General features: G+C 40.3%; 1 protein-coding gene across 1 annotated transcript; it reads left to right on the forward strand.

The window, feature by feature from the left end:
• The first annotated feature begins 1752 nt into the window (after positions 1–1752).
• LOC132818912 (granzyme K-like) lies at positions 1753–22239 on the forward strand. Its single transcript, XM_060830047.1, has 6 exons — positions 1753–1784; positions 1886–2030; positions 3423–3573; positions 6180–6452; positions 13884–14062; positions 22216–22239. The coding sequence occupies exons 2-6, from the start codon at positions 1894–1896 to the stop codon at positions 22217–22219; spliced, it is 744 nt and encodes a 247-aa protein (XP_060686030.1). The 5' UTR covers positions 1753–1784; positions 1886–1893; the 3' UTR covers positions 22220–22239.
• The last annotated feature ends 5070 nt before the right edge of the window (positions 22240–27309 follow it).

A 27309-nucleotide genomic window follows, 5' to 3' on the forward strand; every position in this document is an offset into this window, starting at 1 on the left:
AGATATTGCTGATAGATGTTCAAGATAGAGATTAAGAGAAGTATGTGCTGAACTGGAGTTGCAAACTATCCACTCTGATCCTCATATCAGAAATTGTCACTGTCTAGTTTCTATCTGGCAGTTGGGAGGATGAAAAGCTGCATATAACTGAGGCAAGGTTAGCTAACAATCAGATGCTGATGCATGCTTATGGATGCAAATAGGTCTCTTATCAATCACAAGTGAGAATCTTGACTCATCAGTCAACAGTCAGTTAGAAAATAGGACCCTTTGTTTTCCATACAGAGAAGGTCCTTACTCCCCAACTCATATGATTTCACCCAAATTTGCTTGGCAGGATTTTGCCCACAATCTCAAAAGAGGTTCCAAGTGCATTTTTGTAGGTAATTGAAGAGAAGCTGCTAGCTCTATTTTACTTCTCTAAAGAAGTTATCAACTGGTTTGTACAGATACAGCTACAGAAAAGAAAATAATCGAAGAACTGAGAGCTTTCAATAACTGCATATTTGCTACATTTGACTGTATTCAAAAAAGAAATATGAAACATCAACCTCAAGTTAATACTTTACATCTCACGGTCAAGCAAAGGATTCTAAACATTATATATTGTTTTACCTTCCTTTATATTAAAAAGCATTTTTATCTTTTTATCTCTGTACCTGTGTATGACCCTGCATGAAGGCCATATGCTTGACATCATTTTTTAAAATGATTTGCCTTGGGTTTAACGTTTAATACATTTGCTCTTTTTCAAACTCAAAAACACTTGTTGATTAGCTCTTTATTATGTGGTTAAAAAATATTCAATTACATTTTTTTATTGCAGTGACGTATAGCCTCTTGCAAAACCTTAATCTTTCTTGTGACAAGTAAACAGGTTGACCTCAGGGGAGCCTGTTCACACCTTCTATCTATTTGTTATTGGGTCAAACATCCATCATCTTTCTACTGCTGTCCTGTGGAGTGAAAGGTTAGTTATACTAACTAATAGTAGCTCCTCAACGTGTGTTTAAGTGACTATGTCACAATGATGTCAGTACAAAATGGATCTGGGACCTGATTATGTCAGACCTCAAACATGGCCTCTCCTTTCCTCCTTGTAAATAATGTTGTAGTTAAGAAAACCTGCTAATATTCACCTATCCACCACCCAGGCCTTGATCGAACTACTCATCCTGTGTATGGAATGGTTGAGAAGGCCCTTGGATGATGTCATGGCCTCACCCTTAAATCAGCACCAGAATCAAAAATGTAGCACCTTTGACTCAACAGCATTTTGTTAACCTGCATTAAATTTATATTTCACTTGAAAACAAATGCTTTGCAAGCAAAACATTGACGTTCAATGGAATTATCTGGCCTAAATTGAGAATTAATGAATTTTCCATTGAAATGTTCTGAGGAAGGGTCACTGGACCCAAAATGCTTTTCCAGCAATTTCTATTTTTGTTTCTGATTTCCAGCATCGCAGTTCTTTCTGTTTTTATTGTAATAAAATTACATTTGTGATTAAACATTTCTGTACAAATAACTAGATTCTCCTCATAACATGGGTATCATTTTGAATTTTATAGTCCTGGCAATGAGCTGTGACAAGGATGTTAAAAAAATTAGCTCTCATCATGTTATGAGTGTAACTTCTATACTTCAATCTAACTTGTTAATACCACATCCTCCCAAATTGCTATAAAACATAGCTGCTTGTTCACAGTTCCTTAAAATGAGCAAAATGTTTCAAATGGTCTTCATTATTTCAATACTCAATGCCTTAGCAGATCATGGCTGTAAGAATACTTAGCAATCGACTCCTTCATATTGAAGTGTAAATAATTCAGTTTTAACTTCATTACTATTTGTAATGATAATCGAGTTTTGTTAATTGTAGGTGTCTGTATGAAAATTATTGAAGGACGTGATGCTAAACCTGGTTCTGGTTCTTTCATGGTATCCATCCAATGTGCAAATGAACATGTTTGTGGAGGAACTTTAATCCATACTCAGTGGGTCTTGACTTCAGCAAACTGTGCAGTGTAAGTTTTGAAACATTTGGTGATTAAGAATATCTTATTTTTCTGAAATAGTAGAATCAGAAATCATAGTCATAAAATGGGTATCTGGCTGAATTACTTCACTGCACCAATCCCTTTTGTGAACTACGATCTCTAATACCTACCTTGTCTATGAATCCTTTGAGAAGTCCTTTACAAAATGATGTATTGTTAAAGTTAAATGATAGAAAATCCAAAATTTTGTGTATTCAATGCAGAATTTAAAAAAAAATAATTTTTGGCATTATATTTTAAAGGTTGGCTCATTTACAATTTCAGGATCTGGTTTTGGATCCAGATTGGATGGATAATTTTAAATCTCTTGTTTATTAGCTTCTGGAGAATTACACCAGACATAATTTGAAGTTGCTTTACCCAAATCCATTTATTGTTATATAATGTAGAAAACCAATTCCATTTCAGGGTAGATTAGCACAGGTAAACATAGTGATAAAAATAATAACATACGCCACAAGAATATGAGGCATTGTAGTATATTCTTATAAGACAGGTTTTGTCCAAAGCAGTACATTATATTATCAAAGTACACAACAGAATCATCAATAACTGAAGGAGGTATAATCCCACTGTACATCCCAAGCATTTGAAAATCTTATTTCAGATTATGTGTTTGGTTTGTACTTTCAAGCACACTTATTTTCTCCGTTATGAAGAGGTATTAGCAGACTTACTGATCTGCATCATGAACTCTGGGCAAGGCCTCGAATGGGGCTTGCTGGCTTAAAGACAGAGTCCGACTTAATGAGGCACAGGATTTCCATTAGCTAATTGTTTAAGAATTAGGCACATTGATATAAGATTTTGAGTAAGAGGAGATGTATGGAGAATTTCTTTTATGCAGTGAGCAGTAATAGTTCAGTAGTCACAGCCCACAAAGCTGGTCAAAGTGGGGGTAATCCATGATTTCAAAAGGAAATTGTACAGTCATTTCTGGTAAATAAAAGGACAGAATGGGGGAATGATGATTATTGGATTGCTTTGGAGACAGCCAGCCTGAACATAGTAGGCTAAATGGCCTTCTTTTGGACTATAATAAATTTACAACTCTGCGATTCCCTGTTTTTATAATCTGTATGTTATTTTCTTTCCTATTGAGAATATTAATAAATCAAAAATTGGCTTGTCTTTGCCATATCTTTGGGATCAGTTTTTTGCAATTCGACATGTAAAGCAGTAATCTTAGGAAACGTACATTTTCATATTTTCCAATGGCAGCTAAAACTCAATATCTCATTTTGGGTTTTTCACAAGATTTTCATAACAAAGTCCAGGAAAATGCATGTTGAAAATGTTAATGGTGATATTTTAATTTCAAATTTTAACTACAGTTCAGTAATTTAACCTGTTATAAAGTTATTACTTTCAAGGGAAAAAACCCATTGTTGTTCTTGGTACCCTGTCCTTGAAAGACAAAAAGAAAGCACAAAAAATTAAAGTGATCTTTGCAGTACCACATCCTGCATACAACAACAAAACAGAACAGAACAACTTGGCCCTACTCAAGGTATGTCATGCAAAATCTCTGAATATTTATCCTGTTACTATTGTATGGACTAAGTCAAAAGTTTATGGTTTAATTGCTAAAATTTTAAATAATTGACAAAAACCCACATTGTCTTTAGGTTATGATTTGGAGATGCCGGTGTTGGACTGGGGTGTACAAAGTTAAAAATCACACAACACCAGATTATAGTCCAACAGGTTTAATTGGAAGCACACTAGCTTTCGGAGCGACGCTCCTTCATCAGGTGATAGTGGAGGGCTCAATCGTAACACAGATTTTATAGCAAAAATTTACAGTGTGGTGTAACTGAAACTATACATTGAAAAATTGATAAGTCTTTCATCTGTTTGAATACCATGATAGTTTCACTTCTTTCATGTGTAAATCACAAAAACTTTTTTTAAAAGTTGCATTCTCAGGTTAGCTGTTAACAATGGTGATAGCTAGACAATATTGTTTAGATATCACCCATTGTTAACAGCTAACCTGAGAATGCAACTTTTAAAAAAAAGGTTTTGTGATTTACACATGAAAGAAGTGAAACTATCATGGTATTCAAACAGATGAAAGACTTAACAATCAATTTTACAATGTATAATTTCAGTTACATCACACTGTAAATTTTTGGTATAAATTCTGTGTCAAGATCGAGCCCTCCACTATCACTTGATGAAGGAGCGATGTTCCGAAAGCTAGTGTGCTTCCAATTAAACCTGTTGGACTATAATCTGGTGTTGTGTGATTTTTAACTTTGTCTTTAGGTTTTTATACAAATTCTTGAGATGAATTTGGCACTAATCAGAGGAAAATTATAGAAGTTTGTTGTGTGTGATAGAATCGTACATCACAATTGAATGTCACTTGGCCTTAGCATTATTATTGTTTAACTTACCCACCCAAGCTTTCCCCTGCAATTCTTTTTTTCCTTCAAGCATTGCTGCATTTCTTTTTTAAGTGTTACCATTAAATCAGCTGTCATCACTCTTCCAAGGAGTTACCAATTTTCATAAATCTGTCTCCTGTAAACATTCTACCTTTGGAAACAGTTTCTCTTTACTTACTCTGACAAAGTAGTTCATTATTTTGAACATCTCCGTGAAATCTCTTTATCTTCTCTGGTACAATGACAGTAGTTATAATTTGAGGGTGTATTAGCATGTAGTAAAGAGTTGCTGGACTAGAAATCCAGAGGATCAAACCATTACTCTGAAAACATGAGTTCAAATCCCACCACGTTGTGTGGCAAAACTTAAACACAAGTAAATAATGTAAAATCCCAAAGTGTGGAAAGAGGCCATTCAGCTCATCAAATTTGAACTGACCCTCTAAAGAGTACCCCACCCTATCCATGTAACCCTGCATTTCTCATGGCTAACTCATATAGTCTGTATATCCCTGGACACTATGGGCAATTTAGCATTGCAAATCCACCTAAGCGGCACATCTTTGGACTGTGAGAGGAAACTGGGGAAAGCCCACAAAGGCACAGGGAGACCATGCAAACTCCACACAGTCACACAAGAGTGGAACTGAACACAGGTCCCAGGTGCTGTGAGTGGTAACCATTGAGCTACCACAACAGCTGGTGATATACCTGAGATATCCAAGCTAAAATACTAATTTTGTCAATAATCATAAAGCAAACACAAACTTGTTATAAAACCATATCTGGTCCATTCTTGCCCTTTAGGAGAGGAAATCTGATGTGTTCTGGCCTACATATGAGCCCAGGCACAAAGCAACATGATTTACTCTTAAATACCATAGGAGGGCAGTAGTGGCTAGGAAATAAATACTGGTCTTGCCATGAAACCCATTTCTAAGAATAAATGTAAAGATGTGTTTCTCCAGCCTATTGTCTCAAACGCCCTTAACTATGGTTCTGCAGCTTTCTAAATTGGGGTGACCCCCACAATTAAACACAATATTCCAGCTAAGGTCTAAACAGCGTTTTATCAAGGTTGAACATAAGCCCTTCACATTTGTATTCTTCTATTGACAAAACTAAGAACTTCAGATTTATTTTTCAAGACTGTGTCATGCCACCTTGTCACACGTTCAATGAGATCTGCTCATACTCCCACATCTCTCTCTTCCTACAAGCCTTTTGTAAACCTTTATCACAACATAGTGAATACATTTGGAAAAAAATACATTCATTTTAAAACCTGCATATGAATACAGAAAAAATGCACATAGGATTCCAGCATAGAAGTTTCTATTCCAGCAATATCTCCCTTTGCATAATATTCTTGAGACAAAGTCTATTATTTTGGGGAGGTGATGGTCTCGTGGCTAAGCTATGAATCTAGGGATCTATGTGGAATTTGATTTTAGAAGAAGATCTGGAATTAACAGTCTAAAAGCTTAAATGCAACCATTATCAATTGTCAGGAAACCCCATCTGTTTCACTAAAGCCCTGTATGGAAGGAAAATACCATCCTTACCTGATCTGGCCTCCATGTGACTCCAGACACAAAGCAATGTGGTCGACTCTTAACTGCCCTTTGGGGAATTAGGGATGGACAATAAATGATGACTGTGCCAGTGACATTCACATCTTGTAAAATGAATATAAAAAAAACCTTCCTTCTCTCTATTTTAGTTGGATCAAGCTGCAAAACTGAATAAGTTTGTAAAGGTCCTCTCATTGCCAAAATCAACAAAAGATATTAAAAGTGGAACAAAATGCAAGATTCTAGGATGGGGACAAACAACTGTTGACGATGACGATTCATCTGACACTTTGAAAGAACTTACTGTAACTATCATAGACCGGCAACGCTGCAACAGTAAAGACTATTACAAACATGATCCAGTCGTAACAGATGATATGTTATGTGCTGGTGATGCAAACCAGATGTCCAAAATGTGCAGGGTAAGTTAAAAATAATGTTATAAACTCCATTGTTAAATACATATTAAGTGTATGCTAAGTGAATAACTAATCTGACTAAAATACTAGATTGGTCCTTATGCCTAAGTGGAAATAGACAACAGCCTGTCAACAAAGTTGGGCAAAGCAGAATTGATCCAGAATTGCTGAAGAACATCAGATCACAGTGGCTAGCAAAGCTCTTTACGATTCCAAACATTAGGCATTAATCAAAGAGAGTGACCATAATTACGAAATCAGGGAGACCACCGTATGGTTCTTACAGCTAAGGACCATCCCACCTCCATCGATAAATTAGAAGAGCCTACAGTGCCTCCTGCTGCACACGCTTAGGCCCATCCTGGAATCAGCAAAGGCCCCATGTCATCACACAAGCTGCGACTGAAGTAGAGTCTTTTTCCCAAAAATAATGGCTTTAATAGAACTGGGAACCAACATAGATTGAGATGGTCTAACATGTTGGATCATAGATACAGAATGATTACAGCACCACAGGAGTCCATTTAGCCTATTCACATGTATTTTGGCCCTCAGCAAGAGTAAATTACCTAGTCCAAGTCCCTGGTCTTTGGTCATACCTCTGATCAATATTTATTTTCAAGATTTTATTTCAGTTCCCCTTTGTAAACCATTTCAGGTTTTCTTGCCCATGTTTGACCTGATACCATGAGATATCATGAGGTCCAGAGTCAATGTTGAGGTCTCTCACGGCAATTCTTGCCTCTGATGGGACAGGATATGTCCAGGGATGATGAGAATGTTGTCTGTGACACCACCAATAAAGTATGATTCTATGAGTAGGTCAGACTGTTGGCTGACTGTTGTGAGACAACTAATTCAGGTTTGGTACTAATCCATAGATATCAGTAAGGGTTTACAGAGCTGTGTTTGCTGTCATTGTTTCCGGAGCCGAGGGCAATGTCAGGTTGTTCAGCCATTTTTATTCCTCTTTTGGGATATTTTAGTGACTCTTCCAACTGAATGGCTTTCTAGAGCATTTCACAGGGCAGTTAAGAATAAACCACATTAGTCTGGAGTCACATGCAGGCCAGACCAGGTAAAGGAAATGAAATGAACCAGATATATTTTTACAACGGTGTACAATGTCATAATTAGATATTTTAAACCCTAGAATTTTAAAAATGGGTCCTCGGAACAGGTCCTCCAGGTCTCTGGATTGTTAGTCAAATGACAATAGCACCCTGCGTCATTGTCAGTTCCTGAATGGAAAGATCAGTGATTAGAAGGCATAAATTGAAAGTGATTGGTAGAAGGATTAGGAAGGAGATTAGAAGAAGGTTTCATTTTCACTCAGAGGATAGTAGGGGTTCTGGAATTCCTGATGAAGAGCTTATGCTCAAAATGTCGATTTTCCTGCTCCTTGGATACTGCCTGACCTGCTGTGCTTTTCCAGCAACATGCTCTTGATTCTGATCGCCAGCATCTGCAGTCTCCTACTTACTCCAACATAATGGTACGGATGATGTGTTATTCAGATCAACAAGCTTACAAACAATTCTAACTATTTATTTAATTGAATGTGGTGGGCAGCTAACTTTGATATCCACCCACCTTGTGTATTGTGAGAATACGCTTGTGGGTAGGTGAAAAGGGTGGGAGTTGTGTCTTCTGTTAAGATGAGGGGGAGTAAGGCGTCTGAGTCTGGGGTTCGTCCACTTTTCTTTTTGTTTCTTTGTATCTCTTTTCTTTGTTTTTGTTTTTCTCTTTTATTTTACTTAATAGAACATAGAACATAGAAGGATACAGCGCAGTACAGGCCCTTCGGCCCTCGATGTTGCGCCGACCGAATCCTACCTAACCTATACTAGCCCAATAACTTCCAAATGCCTATCCAATGCCCGCTTAAATGACCATAAAGAAGGAGAGTTCACCACTGATACGGGCAGGGCATTCCATGAACTCACAACCCGCTGTGTGAAGAATCTACCCCTAACATCTGTCCTATACCTACCACCCCTTAATTTAAAGCTATGTCCCCTAGTAACACCTGCCTCCATTAGCGGTAAAAGGTTCTTAGTATCTACCCTATCTAAACCCCTAATCATCTTATACACTTCTATCAGATCTCCCCTAAACCTTCTCTTCTCCAATGAGAACAGCCCCAAGTGCCTCAGCCTTTCCTCATAAGATTTTCCTACCATTCCAGGCAACATCCTGGTAAACCTCCTCTGCACTCGTTCTAAAGCTTCCACATCCTTCCTATAGTATGGCGACCAAAACTGCACACAATACTCCAGATGAGGCCGCACCAGAGTCTTATACAGTTGCAACATGACCTCAGGACTCCGGAACTCAATTCCTCTGCCAATAAAGCCCAGTACACCATATGCCTTCCTCACAGCACTATTTACCTGGGTGGCAACTTTCAGAGATCTGTGTACATGGACACCAAGATCCCTCTGCTCATCCACACTACCAAGTAGCCTACCATTAGCCCAGTAATCCATCATCTTGTTATTCCTACCAAAGTGAACGACTTCGCACTTAGCTACATTGAATTCCATTTGCCACATTTCCGCCCAGCTCTGCAACTTATCTATATCCCGCTGTAACCTACCACTTCCTTCCTCACTATCCACAACTCCACCGACTTTTGTGTCATCCGCAAACTTGCTTACCCAGCTTTCAAGTCCTTTCTCTAGATCATTTATAAAGATAACAAAAAGCAATGGTCCCAAAACAGATCCTTGTGGTACACCGCTAGTAACTGCACTCCAAGATGAACATAATCCATCAACTACTACCCTCTGTCTCCTTCCAGCCAGCCAATTCCTAATCCAAACCTCTAATGTATCCTCAATGCCATACCTCCGAAGTTTTAGCATTAGCCTACCATGGGGAACCTTATCGAACGCTTTACTAAAATCCATATACACAACATCTACTGCTTTACCCTCATCCACTTCCTTAGTCACCTTCTCGAAGAACTCAATAAGGTTTGTGAGGCACGACCTGCCCTTCACAAAACCATGCTGGCTATCCCTGATCACGTTATTCCTACCCAGATGTTCATAAATCTTATCCCTTACCATTCTCTCTAAGACTTTGCCCACCACTGAAGTCAGACTCACTGGCCTATAGTTGCTAGGGCTATCCCTACTCCCTTTCTTGAACAATGGGACCACATTCGCTATCCTCCAGTCCTCTGGTACTATTCCTGTTGACAACGACGACATAAAAATCCAGGCCAATGGCTCTGCTATCTCCTCCCTAGCTTCCCATAGGATCCTGGGGTAAATGCCATCAGGCCCAGGAGACTTATCTATATTCATCCTTTCCAATATTCCCAAAACCTCTTCCCTGCATATTTCCAGGGCATCCATTCTAATTATTTGTGATTCCATATTCACATCAGCAACAGTGTCCTGTTCCTGAGTGAATACTGATGAAAAGTACTGATTTAATGTCTCTCCAATCTCCTCCGCCTCCACACACAACTTCCCACTACTATCCTTGACTGGACCGATACCTACCCTAGTCATCCTTTTATTCTTGACATACCTATAGAAAGCCTTTGGGTTTTCCCTAATCCTACCAGCTAAAGACTTTTCATGTCCCCTTCTCGCTTCTCTTAGCTCCCTCTTTAGCTCCTTCCTGGCTACCTTATAACTCTCAATCGCCCCTACTGAACCTTCACGCCTCATCTTTACATATGCCGCCTTCTTCCCTTTCACAAGGGACTCCAATTCCTTACTAAACCACGGCTGCCTCACAAGGCCCTTTACACCATGCCTGACTGGTACATACCTATCGAGGACACGCAGTAGCTGCTCCTTGAACACTCCCCACATCTCATTAGTGTTCTTCTCTTGAAGCCTGTTTTTCCAATCCACACATCCTAAGTCATGCCTCACTGCATCATAATTTCCCTGCCCCCAGCTATAGCTCTTGCCCTGCGGCGCACGATTATCCCTCTCCATCACTAAAGTAAAAGTCACCGAGTTGTGGTCACTGTCCCCGAAGTGCTCACCTACCTCCAAGTCTAACACCTGGCCTGGTTCATTACCTAGAACCAAATCCAATATAGCCTCCCCTCTTGTTGGCCTGTCGACATATTGTGTCAGGAAACCCTCCTGCACACATTGTACAAACACCGACCCATCTAATGAACTCGAGCTATATCTCTCCCAGTCAATATCTGGGAAGTTAAAGTCCCCCATAACAACCACCCTGCTACCTTCACTCTTTTCCTGAATCATCCTCGCAATATTATCCTCTACTTCTCTAGGACTATTAGGAGGCCTGTAGAAAACACCTAACAGGGTGACCTCACCTTTCCTATTTCTAACCTCAGCCCAAACTACCTCAGATGGCAAGTCCTCTTCCATCGTCCATTCCACTGCTGTGATACTGTCTTTGACAAGTAATGCCACGCCTCCCCCTTTTTTACCCCCATGTCTGATCCTACTAAAACATTTGAACCCTGGAACGTGCAACAGCCATTCTTGTCCCTGTTCTACCCACGTCTCTGTAATGGCCACAACATCGAAGTCCCAGGTACCAACCCACGCTGCAAGTTCACCTACCTTATTCCTTATACTTCTGGCATTGAAGTATACACACTTCAATCCACCTTTCTGGTTACAGTCACCCTCCTTAGAGATCGCTGCATTATTCCTAACCTCCCTACACTCAAGGTCCTGTACCCTAAAGCTACAGTCCTGGTTCCCATGCCCCCGCGGAGTTAGTTTAAACCCTCCCAAAGAGCACTAGCAAACCTCCCCCCAAGGATACTGGTGCCCCTCAGGTTCAAGTGTAGACCATCCTTTTTATAGAGGTCCCACCTTCCCCAGAAAGGACCCCAGTTATCCAGAAACCGGAATCCCTCCCTCCTGCACCATCCCTGTAGCCACGCATTTAACTGCTCTCTCTCCCTGTTCCTCGACTCTCTATCACGTGGCACGGGTAACAAACCAGAGACTACAACTCTGTTTGTTCTAACTCTGAGCTTCCAACCTAGCTCCCTGAAAGCCTGCCTTACATCCTCACCCTTCTTCCTACCTATATCGTTGGTGCCAACGTGGACCACGATCTGGGGCTGCTCCCCCTCCCCCTTAAGGACCCGGAAAACACGATCAGCGACATCACGTACCCTTGCACCTGGGAGGCAACATACCAAACGTGAGTCCCTGTCGCCCCCACAAAACCGTCTGTCTGTACCCCTCACTATCGAGTCCCCAAGAACAATTGCTCTACCTTTCTCCACCCTACCCTTCTGAGCAACGGGGCCAGGCTCCGTGCCAGAGGCCTGAACCTCGTTGCTTGCCCCTGGTAAGTCATCCCCCCCACAAGTATCCAAAACGGTATACTTGTTCTTGAGGGGAATGACCGCAGGGGGTCCCTGCACTGGCTTCCTCCTCCCACTCCCCCTCACTGTCACCCATCTATCTTGAACTTTCGGAGTAACTACTTGCCTATAGCACTGATCTATGACCTCCTCTGCCTCCCGAATGATCCGCAGTTCATCCAACTCCAGCTCCAGTTCCAGTTGAAGTGCAAAACAATTCTCCATTGGAACTATTCATCTGGATTTTTAAATAGTTTGTGCAGAAGTCTATGAAATAAATATTGCTGGTGCTTCAAGCAATAATGCTGATGACAATACTGAGAGGACAGAATCACAGCTATAATGTGGGTCCAACATCAGCCACAACAATAAGTTCAACATCATCAATGTTAGAATTGGAATGTTTGGTTGGAGGCTAACAACACTAAAGCTTTGGTCTTTAGGATAACAATACTCTAAGACTGGAGAACGAAAGTTGCAGTAAATGTTTGCAGTATCACTTGATCAATGACTAACATCTGTCAGTTTGATGTATTCTCTTGATCATCAGAATCTCCCCTCAAACATCAGTAAGGCGACCTTTGTGTGGAGCCACAAAAAATGGGGGAGATTCTAAACGAGTATTTTGCATCAGTATTTACTGTGGAAAAGGACATGGAAGGTATAGAATGTAGGGAAATAGATTGTAACATCTTGAAAAATGGAGGAAGTGCTGGATGTCTTGAAACATATAAAAGTGGATAAATCCCCGGGACCTGATCGGGTGTTCCCTGGTAACAAAGGATTGATGAGGGCAGTGTTAGATGTGATCTATATGGACTTCAATAAGGCGTTCGACAAGGTTCCCCGTGGGAGACTGATTAGCAAGGTGAGATCTCATGGAATACAGACACAACTAGCCATTTGGATACAGAACTAGCTCAAAGATAGAACACCGAGGGTGGTGGTGGAGGGTTGTTTTTCAGACTGATGGCCTATGACCAGTGCAGTGCCAAAAGGATCGATGCTGGGTCCACTACTTTTTGTCATTTATATAAATTATTTGGATGTGACCATAAGAAGTACAGTTAGTAAGTTTGCAGATGACGCCAAAATTGGAGGTGTAGTGGACAGCAAAGATGGTTACCTCAGAGTACAACAGGATCTTGATTGGATGGGTCAGTGGCCAGAGAAGTGTCTGATACAGTTTAATTCAGATAAATACGAGGTGCTACATTTTGGGAAAACAAATCTTAGCAGGACTTAAACACTTAATGGTAAGATCATAGGGAGTGTTGCTGAACAAAGAGACTTTGGAGTGCAGGTTCGTAGCTCCTTGAAAGTGGAGTCGCAGGTAGATAGGATAGTGAAGAAGGTGTTTGGTATGCTTTCCTTTATCGGTCAGAGTATTGAGTACAGGAATTGGGAGATCATGTTGCAGCTGTACAGGACATTGGTTAGGCCACTTTTGGAATATTGTGTGCAATTCTGATCTCCTTCCTATTAGAAAGATGTTGTGAAGCTTGAAAAGGTTCAGAAAAGATTTACAAGGATGTGGCAGAGTTGGAAGATTTGAGCTATAGGGAGAGGTTGAACAGGCTGGGGCTGTTTTCCCTGGAGCGTCAGAAGCTGAGGGGTGACCTTATAGAGGTTTACAAAATCATGAGGGGCATGGATAGGATAAATAGACAAAGGATATAAAACGGACCTAAAAAACAACCTTTTCATGCAGAGGATGGCACGTGTATGGAATGAGATGTCAGAGAAGTGTTGGAGGCTAGTATGATTGCAACATTTAAAAGGCATTTGGATTGGTATATGAATAGGAAGAGTTTGGAGGGATATGGGCCAGGTGCTGCAGGTGGGACTAGATTGGATTGGGATATCTGGTCGGCATGGAACTGGTTGAACTGAAGGGTCTGTTTCTGTGCTGTATATCTCTATGACTCTATGACTCGATGAAATCAAGCTTGTAAACAACTCCTGAATAAACAATTTGTTTGACTAATCTTGACACAGGCCAGAAAGACTTTACTGTATTAAGGTGCTTTTAATCTTGTTGCCTTTTGCAACAGCCATTTTTAAATACAATATAAAGTTCTAATATATTCTATATTATCTCACAGGGTGATGCAGGTGGACCATTGATATGTAAAACTCTGAGAAAACAGTTTGCTGGCATTGCTGCCTTTGCAAAGAGTTGTGAGACCAAGAATCAACCTGGAATTTATACACGATTATCGAAGAATTACGTTAAGTGGATAAAGAAAATCATGAAAGGGCCAATGGGAAACACCACATTTAAGTAAATTGATATGAATGATTTGGTTAAAGAAGTAAATGTGTGTACTTTAGGTAGTGATTTTAATATACAACATAAACAGTTGGCCAGTGATCACCTGCTAAATATGTTAAAATGTCTCCGCATTTGTTCACTCGTCTCATAACTTGGCTGAGCAGCCTCCAAATGTTGAGATCTAAACCAAAATATCAGAATGCTGCAAGGGGAAAGTTAGCTAATGATTGTCAAATTTAGCTGAGTAGTATTCCAAAGGATTGGATGTTTCTTTGGTCAAATAAGTTGTGGTAAGCATCTCCCCATTACTATGGAAAGAGCAGAACGTTTTCTCATAATTATATAAATTACTAGCTTTGAGTTTATTTTTGATATAATGATGTATTCTGGTCTATTCATTATGTATGAAAGGGAATAAAAGATTTATTAGACAAAGGTAAACATTACTTAAATGATTATCTATTGCTGTAGCTTTTACAAAATATTATGTGAAGTCACCATAGTCCAAGAAGCCCAGAGGACTCCTGTCTCACTGAGAGTGGGATGACTGGCAGTGAGTTTAACCGGATGATGAGGGGCAAGGTTGAGAAGATGAGACCTTCCAGGTAACCGTAGCCAGCGCAAGATTTAAACCCATGCTGTTTGTGATACTTTGCATCATAACCCATCCGGCCAGCCAACTGTGTTAACCACCCTCCAAATAATGCCATTGGATGTTAAATACATTTGAAATAAAGAACAGCATGTATCTGGAGATGTTTTATTCTTTTTGATACCTTCACCATAATCAGCATTATCTTCTTCCTGTTCTTTTTTATATGATGTTACGGAATCTTTAAATAATGATAGCTGAGTGGAATGCACTTAATCTTGTAAATTTTCCATATTCTCCTAAAGCCCCTTATCGGCTGCTTGTGACTTCATTGATAGCCATGATTGAGATAACAGAATGATGAAAATCCATATATGCCAACTGGGTTTGAATTATTATGACACTGTGTTATTCTCTTTTGAGTCTGTATTTTAAATAGTAAATGCAACAAACATAACTACCTTTATGAATTATGGACCACAGCATTTAAGCTTTTGATATCAAGTTTGGTATCCTTTTGGATTCCAGCTGTTTTGGCATGGTATCTATTGTGGCTGTGTCCGCTGGATCCATCTGAGATGGCTTGGATAGATTTAATACCATCAATCCTTTTTTATGAGTACCAGTCCAGTTACTGATATCAAATGGGGAAGAATGGCCACATGACATCTTTGGCTAAAGTGAGGGTAGACCCTTATAAATAGAATAAGGTCATTACATCGAACTCAATGCAGAGCTTTTAAACTTCTTCCTGCAGTTGCCCCTCCCCCTTCCCCCCCATTGGAAGTTTGGAAATCATTAGTAGCCTTGGTCAGAGCTTTGAGGGGTCGAGGGGAGTGAGGTGTCTGGGGCTTAGAGCTGAAAATGTGTTGCTGGAAAAGCTCAGCAGGTCAGGCAGCATCCAAGGAACAGGAATTTCAACGCTTCGGGCATAAGCCCTTCATCAGGAAACCTGATTCCTGATGAAGGGCTTATGCCCGAAACGTCGAATTTCCTGTTCCTTGGATGCTGCCTGACCTGCTGCGCTTTTCCAGCAACACATTTTCAGCTCTGATCTCCAGCATCTGCAGACCTCACTTTCTCCTGTCTGGGGCTTAGAGCCAGGGATTCAGTTTGTGAGCAGCTATTGATGTCAAAATAAGCCAAATGGAATGCCAGGTCAATACAAGTTTTTGTTTATTTGTGAAGTGGCAGAGTTAAATAATGTGCCAGCATACAATAGCCTTCAATAGGGTAGTATGCTGGACATCAAATCTTGCTCTATCCAGAGTCCTTACAAAAGTTAAAGATTTCATCTAAGTGTGCAGAATTCCCCAATTTATCCAACATTTTATACCCAGGTTAACAGAAAGTTTGGACCAGGTTTCTGTACTTAATAAGAATGACTATTACAAATAAGTGGATTCTAGTTGCAGGTAAACAAGTACTGTTGACATATAACTCTACTAGTTCAAACAGTTTCCATTTTAAAACTCCCCTTACACAAACAGACAAAAGAAAACTTGGTGTTATGGGTGGAGGGAAAGACTGAAAAGGCAGCTCGATGCCACTGTGTTTTATTCTTTTGCCCCTGCCCATAGAGTTCACTGGGTTGATGTTTCTGGCTTGCCAGGATTTGCAGCTCCTTCATCTCTCTTCTTCAGGTACTTTCTATTTGTTTGCAGGAGGCACAGAGAGACTAATTCACAATTAATAAAGTCTCTGACTTACTGGTAAAACCCAACAGCGCACAGCAACTGGTAAGGGAAAATAAAGGAACTTTCTTCAGACTTTAAGTGGATTTTACAGACGAAAAGACACCACTTTCCCTTCCGGAGATCTGGAGGCTCATGCGTATATCTTTCACATCCACAAGCTGTACAACCTTAGAGCCAAATATATAGCTGCCCGGAGGCAGAAGGCTTTTGACATTGACAAATGGTCATCATTCCACAGATCAATCAGTTATTTGTTTCTGGCTGAATCACCCTTTGTACATAGCCCTTGGCTCCAGTGCTGCAGTAACTTTTCCCATTGCTTGAACAAGTGGCAGAATAAAATAGACTTCCAATCAGACCCAGTAATTTGCTTTTTAAAAGTGTAGCAATCCCTTCTACAATATTTGCTTTTAGTACAGCCATTTCCCATTTCGGTCCACAATTTAAAATGCAACAAAATAACAAAAAAGGTCTTTACCTTAGTACTGTACCAGAATTACAATGCCAACCAAAATGCAGTACAATAACCATACTGTTGTGATAAAACCTAATACCATTCTAATTCTAATTCTAAATAGGAACATAAGAAATTTCACTATTGTAATCTTGTTGAAATGAAACAAAACCACAGCTTATGGCCTTCAATGGCACATCAAAGTTTCAAAAGAAAAGAAAACAACAGCATTAAAGCCTCTGCTATTAGAAATTAGTGGGTGGCACAGTAGTTAGCACTGCTGCCTCATGCTGCCAGAGACCCAGGTTCAATTCCCATCTCAGGCAACTATCTGTGCGGAGTCTGCCCCGTTCTCCCTGTGTCTGTGTGTGTTTCCTCCAGATGCTCCGGTTTCCTCCCATAGTTCAAAAATGTGCAAGTTAGGTGAATTGGCCATGCTAAATTGCCCGTAGTGTTAGGTGAAGAGGTAGATGTAGGGGGGGGGCGGTGTGCACTTGTTGGGCCGAAGGGCCTGCTTCCACACTGTAAATAATCTAATCTAAACTTTAAAAGGGCACTGATCTGACCATAATGTGACACATGTAGGTGCTGTACAGCCTCTCAAAATCTGGCAGTGTAGATAATGTTACACATCTCATCTCTGATGTGACATCAAGAATTGATCAATATCAAGATATTGCATCAGCATGCGAAAGTATGTACTGAGAAAAGGAACCATAATTTCCGATGTGCAAAGTACAGCATCAGGATAGCTATACTTCATACTAAACCAGAATTCCAATGGAGACATTGTGGAAAATGTGATGCCTGAGGTTTGATCTTATGATTGCCCGTAGTGTTAGGTAAGGGGTAAATGTAGGGGTATGGGTGGGTTGCGCTTTGGCGGGTCGGTGTGGACTTGTTGGGCCGAAGGGCCTGTTTCCACACTGTAAGTAATCTAATCTAATCTAATCTGATGAAATTTTGAGAACTTCTTAATTTCAGTTGTGAGCAAATCCAGCAATTCAGACTGACATTATAGAGTGTTTTGAATCTGAGCAAACACCACACAATCTACAGAATGTGAAGTGCATTTCCAGACAATTGAAAAGTTCATCTATGGGGAGAAGATCTCAAGTTTCAAGAGTGCCAGTAGTGTACTTAAAAGGCCATTGGGCACGAGAGGGGGGCCAACAACAGACAATAGACAATAGGTACAGGAGTAGGTCATTCGGCCCTTCAAGCCAGCACCATCATTCATTATGATCATAGCTGATTAGTATCCTGTTCCTGCCTTATCTCCATAGCATTTGATTCCACTATCTTTAAGAGCTCTATCCAGCTCTTTCTTAAAAGTATCCAGAGACTTGGCCTCCACAGCCTTCTGGGGCAGAGCATTCCATACACCCACCACTCTCTGGGTGAAGAAGTTTCTCCTCAACTCTGTTCTAAATGCCTACCCCTTATTTTTAAACTGTGTCCTCTGGTTCTGGACTCACCCATCAGCAGAAACATGCTTCATGCCTCCAGAGTGTCCAATCCTTTAATAATCTTACACATCTCAGTCAGATCCCCTCTCATCCTTCTCAACTCAAGTGCATACAAGCCCAGGCACTCCAATCTTTTAACATATGTTAGTCCTGCCATTCCAAGAATTTATCTCATGAACCTATGCTGCACTCTCTCTATAGCCAGAATGTCCTTCCTCAAATTTGGAGACTAAAACTGCACATAATACTACAGGTGTGGTCTCACCAGGGCCCTGTAGAGCTGCATAAGGACCTCTTTGTTTCTGCACTCAATCCTCTTGTTATGAAGGCCAGCATGCCATTAGCTTTCTCCACGGCCTGCTGTACCTGCCTGCTTGCTTTCATTGACTGATGTACAAGAACACCTAGATCTCGTTGTACTTCCCATTACCTAACTTGACTCTATTTAGGTAGTAATCTGCCTTCCTGTTCTTGCCACCAAAGTGGATAACCACACATTTATCTACATTGAACATTCAGTCAGAAAGAAGAATGCAATGTTTAATGATGATTACATCTTTACCCATACATAAATGGGGATGTCTACATTTTTCTCTGACAACTAATGGCCTTTAGGGAGTAGATCAGCCATCTTTACTTGGTCTGGCCTACATGGGACCCAAGACCCACCAGCAATGTGGTTGATACTTTACTGCTGACAGGACAATTACAAGAATGTAGAGTTGAGGTTAAAATCAGATCATCCATGATTTTATTGAGCGACGAAGCAGGTTCAAAAGGCCTCGTGACTTACTATTGTTCCTTGTTCATATGTTCCCTGTTTTCAAGAAAGAGATAAATATAGTTCTGAGGACTAAATGGATTGAAAGTGATGTGGAGAAAGTGAGAACACAGTACTGAGTTGGATGACCAGCCATGACCATATTATAGTGGAGTGGGCTTGAAGGGCCAAATGGCTTATTACTGCTCCTCTTTTCTAGTTTTTGTCTTCAAATGTAAAAATATTCGTATGAACAATTAAAGAAGAAACCTTTTCATGGCTATCACCTAGAGGTAGGCAATTGCAGGCAATAGTAAATTCCAAAATAGTTGGGATTTGGTCAGGTTTGAATCTTAAAAGTTTCAGGTCTGAAGTCACTGTTAAAAATAAGGGTTTACCCATTTGAAGCAGAAGTAAGGAGAAATATTGTTGTAGATGATCATGAAGTTTTGAAGCTCTCTTCCTCAAAAGGCAGTAGAAGCTGATTAGTGTAATCCTTTTGAGGCAAAGATAGGGAGATCTTGATAAACAAGAGGTTTACTGATGATCAGTGTATGTAAAATGTGGATTAATCAGATCAGCAATGATCTTATTGAATGTGGAGCAGGTTCAAAGAGCTACATGACTTACTCTTTCCATTAATTCCAATGATTAAGTCATCTGGAATCTTCCTGTTTTCATTTTTATTGAAGATGGGTGATTAATCTGCTGTCAGTATTAGATAGTCATTGGTCATTTAAGAATTCTATACTTTATGTTTTTAACCCATTCCAGTCAGTTTTCCCTCAGGAAATGAAAGAAGCAGAAGTCTGATATAAGGTCATGCAAATGCCTTTTTGGCAACGCCTGTGAACTTGGCAACCCAATAAGTTTTATAGTGAATCATGCCCTACAATGCATCTCCTCACTGCCATGCATCGCCAAGTCAGTGTTCCTCCCTGACCACCATCTACACTCTCTTCCTTAATCACTACCTTACTCCCTTAACCACCATCCCACTGTCATCATGATCTCTCACCTCCCCAGCTTCACTTTCCCTCTTATTCCCAACCTCTGTGTTCCATCCTCCCTCAGGCAACAGTTAGCCAGCCTAAAGAGAAATGGCAAAACCACAGGAAAGTTTGGAGTTTCCTTTCTCAAATCCTGCCCCATGTGGATTCCCTGTGATTGGATCAAGGCTACAGAATAGTATGAATACACTGAACGGTTTGTAATACAATCATACTTGGTATCAGGTTTGAATTCCCCTGTAATTCTAAAGTAAACACTTTTTATTTGTAGTTTGTCCCACATACCAACATCTGTGCATTGAGTAAAATAATTCTAAGCATTATTTTTGTTGGAAACTTGCTAATTCAATAACTAAATCATTTCCATTATCCGTTTCATTCAGCATGTTAAAGATGTGGAAAGAAAACAGACATTGGGGATTGGTTGTCTGTGTTACAAGCCATCCAGTTTTATTTCCAGTGGCATGTTGATGAGTCGAGCAAACACGTATTAGTGTTCCAAGACATTTCATTTTCTATGGCATCTGTACTTAATTTTGCAATTCAGTTCCTAGCTCTGGACCAAAAGGTGTGGATTCATGTCCTGCCTGTTGCAGAGGTATGTCACAGCATGTCATAACAGGCTGATGTACAAACACACAGGAGAATAATGTTACAGCTTTATGGGTATTGCCAAGTGGTGCTCGTATCCCTACCTCCGGGCACAAAGGTCTAGGTGTAAATCCCACAGAAATGTCTCCTAATATATCTGAACAAACTGATTAAAATGGATTTAGAATTGTGACTTGATGGAGAAAGAACAGGTGTCAGTGTTGAATGTCAGCATTTAGGCCCAGGATGACTGAAAGTACAGCCATTCGTGTTGATTGGAATCACATTTCGCAGCAGTAATGGTTTATAAAATCAGAACGGTCATGGATAGGTTGAGTAGTCAGGGTTTTTCCCCAGGTTAGGGGCATCCAAAACTCGACAGCATTCGTGGAAAGTGAGAGGGGAAAGATTTTGAAGAGGCATAAAAGGCACCTTTTCACACAGAGGGTGGTGTGCATATGGAATGAGCTGCCAGAGAAAGTGGTGGAGGCTGGTACAAATACAGCATGTAAAAAAAGAATGATCATGTTTCATTGCATTTTTACACACTCTTCTTTTCAGTAGTGTAGGGTGTAGGTTTGCTTGCTGAGCTGTAGGTTTGATATCCAGACGTTTCATTACCTGGCTAGGTAACATCATCAGTGGCGACCTCCAAGTGAAGCGAAGCTGTTGTCTCCTGCTTTCTATTTATATGTTTGTCCTGAATGGGGTTCCTGGAGTTTGTGGTGATGTCATTTCCTGTTCGTTTTCTGAGGGGTTGATAGATGGTATCTGGATCTATGTGTTTGTTTATGGCATTGTGGCTGGAGTGCCAGGCCTCTAGGAATTCTCTGGCATGTCTTTGCTTAGCCTGTCCCAGGATAGATGTGTTGTCCCAGTCGAAATGGTGGGTTTTTTTCCTCTGTATGTAGGGCTACAAGGGAGAGAGGGTCGTATCTTTTTGTGGCTACCTGGTGTTCGTGTATCCTGATGGCTAACTTTCTTCCTGTTTGTCCTACGTAGTGTTTGTGGCAGTCCTAGTATGGAATTTTGTAGATGACGTTGGTTTTGTCCATGGGTTGTACTGGGTCTTTTAAAGTTTGTTAGTTTTTGTTTGAGAGTGTTGGTCTGTTTGTGTGCTACTAGGATTCTGAGGGGTCTCAGTAGTCTGGCTGTCATTTCTGAAACTTCTTTGATATATGGTAAGGTGGTTAGGGTTTCTGGCTGTGTTTGGTCTGTTTGTCATGGTTTGTTCTTGAGGAATCTGCGGACTGTATTTTTTGAGTATCCGTTCTTTTCAGTAGTGTTGACCATTTTATTCCTCCCACTTCCTGTTCAGTTCTTTTAAAAAGGTTGCTGCTTTTAGGTTGCATACACAGAAACTATCAAAATGCATAATTTACTATCATTGGTGTTGGTCATTACTGCAGTCATTTACCTGCCCATGCAAGGATGTAAGTACATAAAATTTTTAATTTTACATTTATAAATTTTAGATCTGCATTTAATTAACATATCTTGTTATAACACTGTCTCTATATCAGATGGAAACCTATCAAATTTAGCTACCAACATTCTATAATCTAATCTCATCTCTTTCTCCATTGTAGATGATTGTGTGGATATCATTGGGGGTCACAATGTTGCAAATAACTCAAGACTTTACATGGCATCTATTCAATTTAAAAAAGAACACATATGTGGGGGAGCGCTAATTAAACCTCAGTGGGTATTGACTGCAGCCCACTGCAAGTAAGACCCTGCATTTGTTTTATGTTTATCTTCCATTGACAGGGAAATCTCAAGACCACAATGAAACTTTAGTTGTCAGACTTGGCTCAGTGGTTGCACTGTATTGCTGCATTTCAAGGTTGTGCATTGGAACTTCTCTCAAGAGACTTGAACACATCACCTAGACTGACACTTTAATGCAGTCAGACATGCTTTTAGTTTTTGATGCAAACTTAAACTGAGACCTGACAGATTAATTTGTTCCTGGAACTGGATGGTCTATTCTGAACCGTTCTAGTGTGATTCATTACAAAACATTGGCAGTAGGCACCTGACAAGTTTGCTTCTCTCTTTAAATATTTAGTCGGACTGAGTATTAATTACGGTTTTGTTACCATTAGAGTCAATTTGATGTGATGTGATTCCGATCCTTGACTAATCTAACAGTAGCATAAATGCATAAAATAGCCAATCTGACAGAAACCTTGTAATAGATTTGAACCTTATGGTCGATTAAGAATAATTAATTGCAATGCCAGTTTTATATTTTTTCACTCTGTCTCTCAGCAGTAACCTGTCACTTATCAAAGTATAATTATTATGGTTCATTTTGTTTTAAGCAAATATCAAATGTCAGTATGATTTAATTAGTTTCCTTATGATTAAACAAAAGTTCACTTTGACTTGCAAGTAACAAAATTATTCTTAAAACAATAACAGAAATATAACAATAACAGAAACAGAAGTGGTGGTTGGATCTCATTCACTTTCCAAGCAAAAAAACAAACAGACAATAAAGCTGAAGAAGATGTTTCCACATCCAAACTTCACGTGGAAAGCTCTTGGATATGACATTATGCTGCTTCAGGTAGAAACCTCACTTTAAAAAATAACCAAATGAGCAAACGATTAATTTGATTAGCACTGCTAAGTGGGCTTACTATGGCTGGTTACTGTGGGTATCAGATCAAGTAAGGGGCCTCTTCATCACACCTGAACTGTTGTTGCTTTCTGCCTCCTGAGGCTGCAATGACTGGGCAGATGTTCCTGGGAGTCTGAAAGCTGGATCTCCGAATGGGGAATGTGCACAGATGCGATGACAAATGAACCATTTTCTCTTCAGGGAGATGCAGGCATCCCTATCCCTGCCAACATTGACTGCCTCTTCCACTCCCTTCACAAATTTTGAATCCTTGTCTTCTATTTGTTATTCCCTCATCTCATTAACCAAAGAACAGAAAATTCATGTCTGTACCAAAAAACATGGAAACATGTTCAGCTGTTCAAAATCCACCTCTCTCACCACACCCATCCCCACAGCTGCATTGGTAATTGATATATTTTAACTTCCACTTTGCTGTTACTTCTGTTAACCAAGGCCAGTAATGGATATAGGGCATGGGCAGGCATAAGGGAAGTAAGGTACTTGATTTCAAGGTGACATTTGATCAATTGTGGTATCAAGGAGTGTTAGCAAAACTGAAGTCAATGAGATTTGGGAAAAAAACTCTTCATCAATTGGAGTCATATCTATCTGAAAGGAAGTTGGTTGTTGGAGGTTGTTGGATAACCCTGCAGGAGTTCCTTAGTGCAGTGCCTTAGAACCATCCATCTTTAGCTGCAACCTACATGATAAGATCAGGGTTGAGGATGTTCATTGATAATTGCTCAATGTTCAGTTCTATTCATGATCCCTCCGACACTAAAGCAGTCCCTAATGAAATGTAGGAAGAGTTAGACAACATTCAGTATTGGGCTGACAAGCAGGAGGTTCATGCCACATATCAGGCATTAACCATCTCCAACAGGAATGAATCTGACCATTGTCCTTGACTTTCAGTAGTATTGCCATCACTGAATCACCCAATACTAACATCCTGGGGGTTACCATTGACCAGAAACTGACCTAAGCTAAGCTTATAAAGACTGTGTCAGAGAAAGCAGGTCAGAGAATAGGAATCTTGCAGTAAGTAACTAAACTCAGTTTCTATTGTTTCTTTGTCTAAAACTGTAGCTCCTTTGTGATAGTTACATATGTATAGAATAATTAGCTCATTGACATTTTACCTTTATCTGTTACAGTTGAAGAATAAAGCCATTCTAAACAAGTCTGTCTCAACTCTAAAGCTACCTAAATCAACTCAAGATGTCAAACCTGGAACCAAATGCAGTGTCGCAGGATGGGGAGCAACTGCAACTGAATTGTATTCTGATACTTTACAGGAAGCTAACTTAACTGTCCTGAAAACAGAAATTTGCAAGAAAATATATTCACTTAATGTAACAAATGACATGATATGTGCACTTGGTAAAGATTCCAAACAGGATGTATGTATGGTAAGTTAACAATTTATGTTCAAACTGTTGAATAAAAGGTGGCAATGTAACTTCCTTTCTCTTAAATTTGTTTTGTGATTGATAAGGTGAGGTATAAAATGTTGTTGATTTTAGGTCGCCTATTTCTGATTCAAGCCTTAGCAGTTCATGAATAGCTGAGTAAAATTCTGTCTGCTTTAACCTGATAATGTGCTTCAATGCTGACATCAAAATGTCCGACCCGACAGTGTTTTGTCACATTTCCATTTCCTAGTGACTATCCTTTGGTCCTTTCTGAGTATTATTTCCCAAGTGACAACATATTTGAACACATTGTCCACATCTGTTGTGGAACTTGTTTGGCAATAATCAGATTCATTTCACATCTGTCATAGAGTCATAGAGTTGTACAGCATGGAAACAGACCCTTCAGTCCAACCCGTCCATGCCGACCAGATATCCCAACCCAATCTACTCCCACTTGCCAGCACCTGGCCCATATCCCTCCAAACCCTTCCTATTCATATACCCATCCAGATGCCTCTTAAATGTTGCAATTGTACCAGCCTTCACCACTTCCTCTGGCAGCTCATTCCATACACATACCACCCTCTGCATGAAAAAATTGCCCCTTAGGTCTTTTTTATATCTTTACCCTCTCATCCTAAACCTATGCCCTCTAGTTCTGGACTCCCTGACCCCAGGGTAAAGACTTTGTCTATTTACCATATCCATGCCCCTCATAATTTTGTAAACCTCTATAAGGTCACCCCTCAGCCTCTGACGCTCCAGGGAAAACAGCCCAAGCCTTTCAGCCTCTCCCTATACTTCAAATCCTCCAACCTGGCAAAATCCTTATAAATCTTTTCTGAACCCTTCCAAGTTTCACAACATCTTTCCGATAGGAAGGAGACCAGAATTGCATGCAATATTCCAACAGTGGCTTAATCAATGTCCTGTACAGCTGCAACATGACCTCCCAACTCCTGTACTCAATACTCTGACCAATAAAAGAAAGCATACCAAATACCTTCTTCACTATCCCATCTACCTGCAACTCCACTTTCAAAGAGCTATGAACCTGCACTCCAAGGTCTCTTTGTTCAGCAACACTCCCTAGGACCTTATCAGTAAGTGTATAAGTCCAGCCAAGATTTGTTTTCCCAAAATGCAGCACCTCGCATTTATCTGAATTAAACTCCATCTGTTGGATAGAGATCGCAAGGATTTTGAAATTAAGGGTTATGGAGATAGAGCAGGAACAGGACACTGATTAAGGATGATCAGCCATGATCATATTGAATGGTGGTGCAGGCTCAAAGGGCAGAATGGCCTACTCCTGCACCTATTGTCAATTGTCTATTGTCTATTGCCACTTCTCAGCCCATTGGCCCATTTGTTCAAGATCATGTTGTAATCTGAGATAGCCCTCTTTGCTGTCCACTACACCTCAAATTTTGGTGTCATCTGCAAACTTACGAATTGTACCTCTTATGCTCGTATCCAAATCATTGATGTAAATGACAAAAAGTAGAGGACCGAGCACCAATCCTTGTGGCACTCCACTGGTCACAGGCCTCCAGTCTCAAAAACAACCCTCCACCACCACCCTCTGTCTTCTACCTTTGAGCCAGTTCTGTATCCAAATGGCTAGTTGTCCCTGTATTCCACGAGATCTAACCTTTCTAATCAGTCTTCCATAGGGAACCTTGACGAACGCCTTACTGAAGTCCATATAGATCACATCTGCTGCTCTGACCTCATCAATCCTCTTTGTTACTTCTTCAAAAAACTCAATCAAGTTTGTGAGACATGATTTCCCACACACAATGTCATGTTGATTATCCCTAATAAGTCCTTGCCTTTCCAAATACATGTGCATCCTGTCCCTCAGGATTCCGTCCAACAACTTGCCCACCACCGAAGACAGGCTCACCAGTCTATAGTTCTCTGGTTTGTCCTTACCCCCCTTCTTAAACAGTGGCACCACGTTTACCCATTTCAAGACATCCAGCACTTCCTCCTCTGTAATCTGGACATTTTGCAAGATGTCACCATCTATTTCCCTACAGTCTATATCCTTTACCACAGTAAACACTGATGCAAAATATTCATTTAGTATTCCCCCCATTTTCTACGGCTCCACACAAAGGCCGCCTTGCTGATCTTTGAGGGGCCCTATTCTCTCCCTAGTTATCCTTTTGTCCTTAATGTATTTGTAAAAACCCTTTGGATTCTCCTTAATTCTATGGGCCAAAGCTATCTCATGTCCCTTTTTTGCTCTCCTGATCTCCCTCTTAAGTATACTGCTACTTCCTTTATACTCTAAGGATTCACTCAATCTATCCTGTCTATTCCTGACATATGCTTCCTTCTTTTTCTTAACCAAACCCTCAATTTGTTTAGTCATCCAGCATTCCCTATACCTACCTTCCCTTTCACCCTGACAGGAATATACTTTCCTTACAACCAGAGTGGACTTCCATCCACTTACGTCTGAGATAGATTCTTGATCAGTCCGGGAATCAAGGGTGATCGAGAAAATGCAGCAAAGTTTATGTGAGGAATGTCAGAGCCTATTGAATGGTGGAAAGGTTGTAGGAGCTGAACAACCTAATCCTGTTCCTATATGTTATTTACTCATGGGGCTTAGGCGT

This window comes from Hemiscyllium ocellatum, chromosome 1 (genome assembly GCF_020745735.1).
Source record: "Hemiscyllium ocellatum isolate sHemOce1 chromosome 1, sHemOce1.pat.X.cur, whole genome shotgun sequence".
NCBI lineage: Eukaryota > Metazoa > Chordata > Chondrichthyes > Orectolobiformes > Hemiscylliidae > Hemiscyllium > Hemiscyllium ocellatum.

Coding starts and splice junctions, on each gene's coding strand:
- LOC132818912 (XM_060830047.1), top strand. CDS start 1,894: ATGAAAATTATTGAAGGACGTGATGCTAAACCTGGTTCTGGTTCTTTC. Junction 2,031..3,422: donor ACTTCAGCAAACTGTGCAGT/GTAAGTTTTGAA, acceptor CCTGTTATAAAG/TTATTACTTTCAAGGGAAAA. Junction 3,574..6,179: donor ACAACTTGGCCCTACTCAAG/GTATGTCATGCA, acceptor TCTCTATTTTAG/TTGGATCAAGCTGCAAAACT.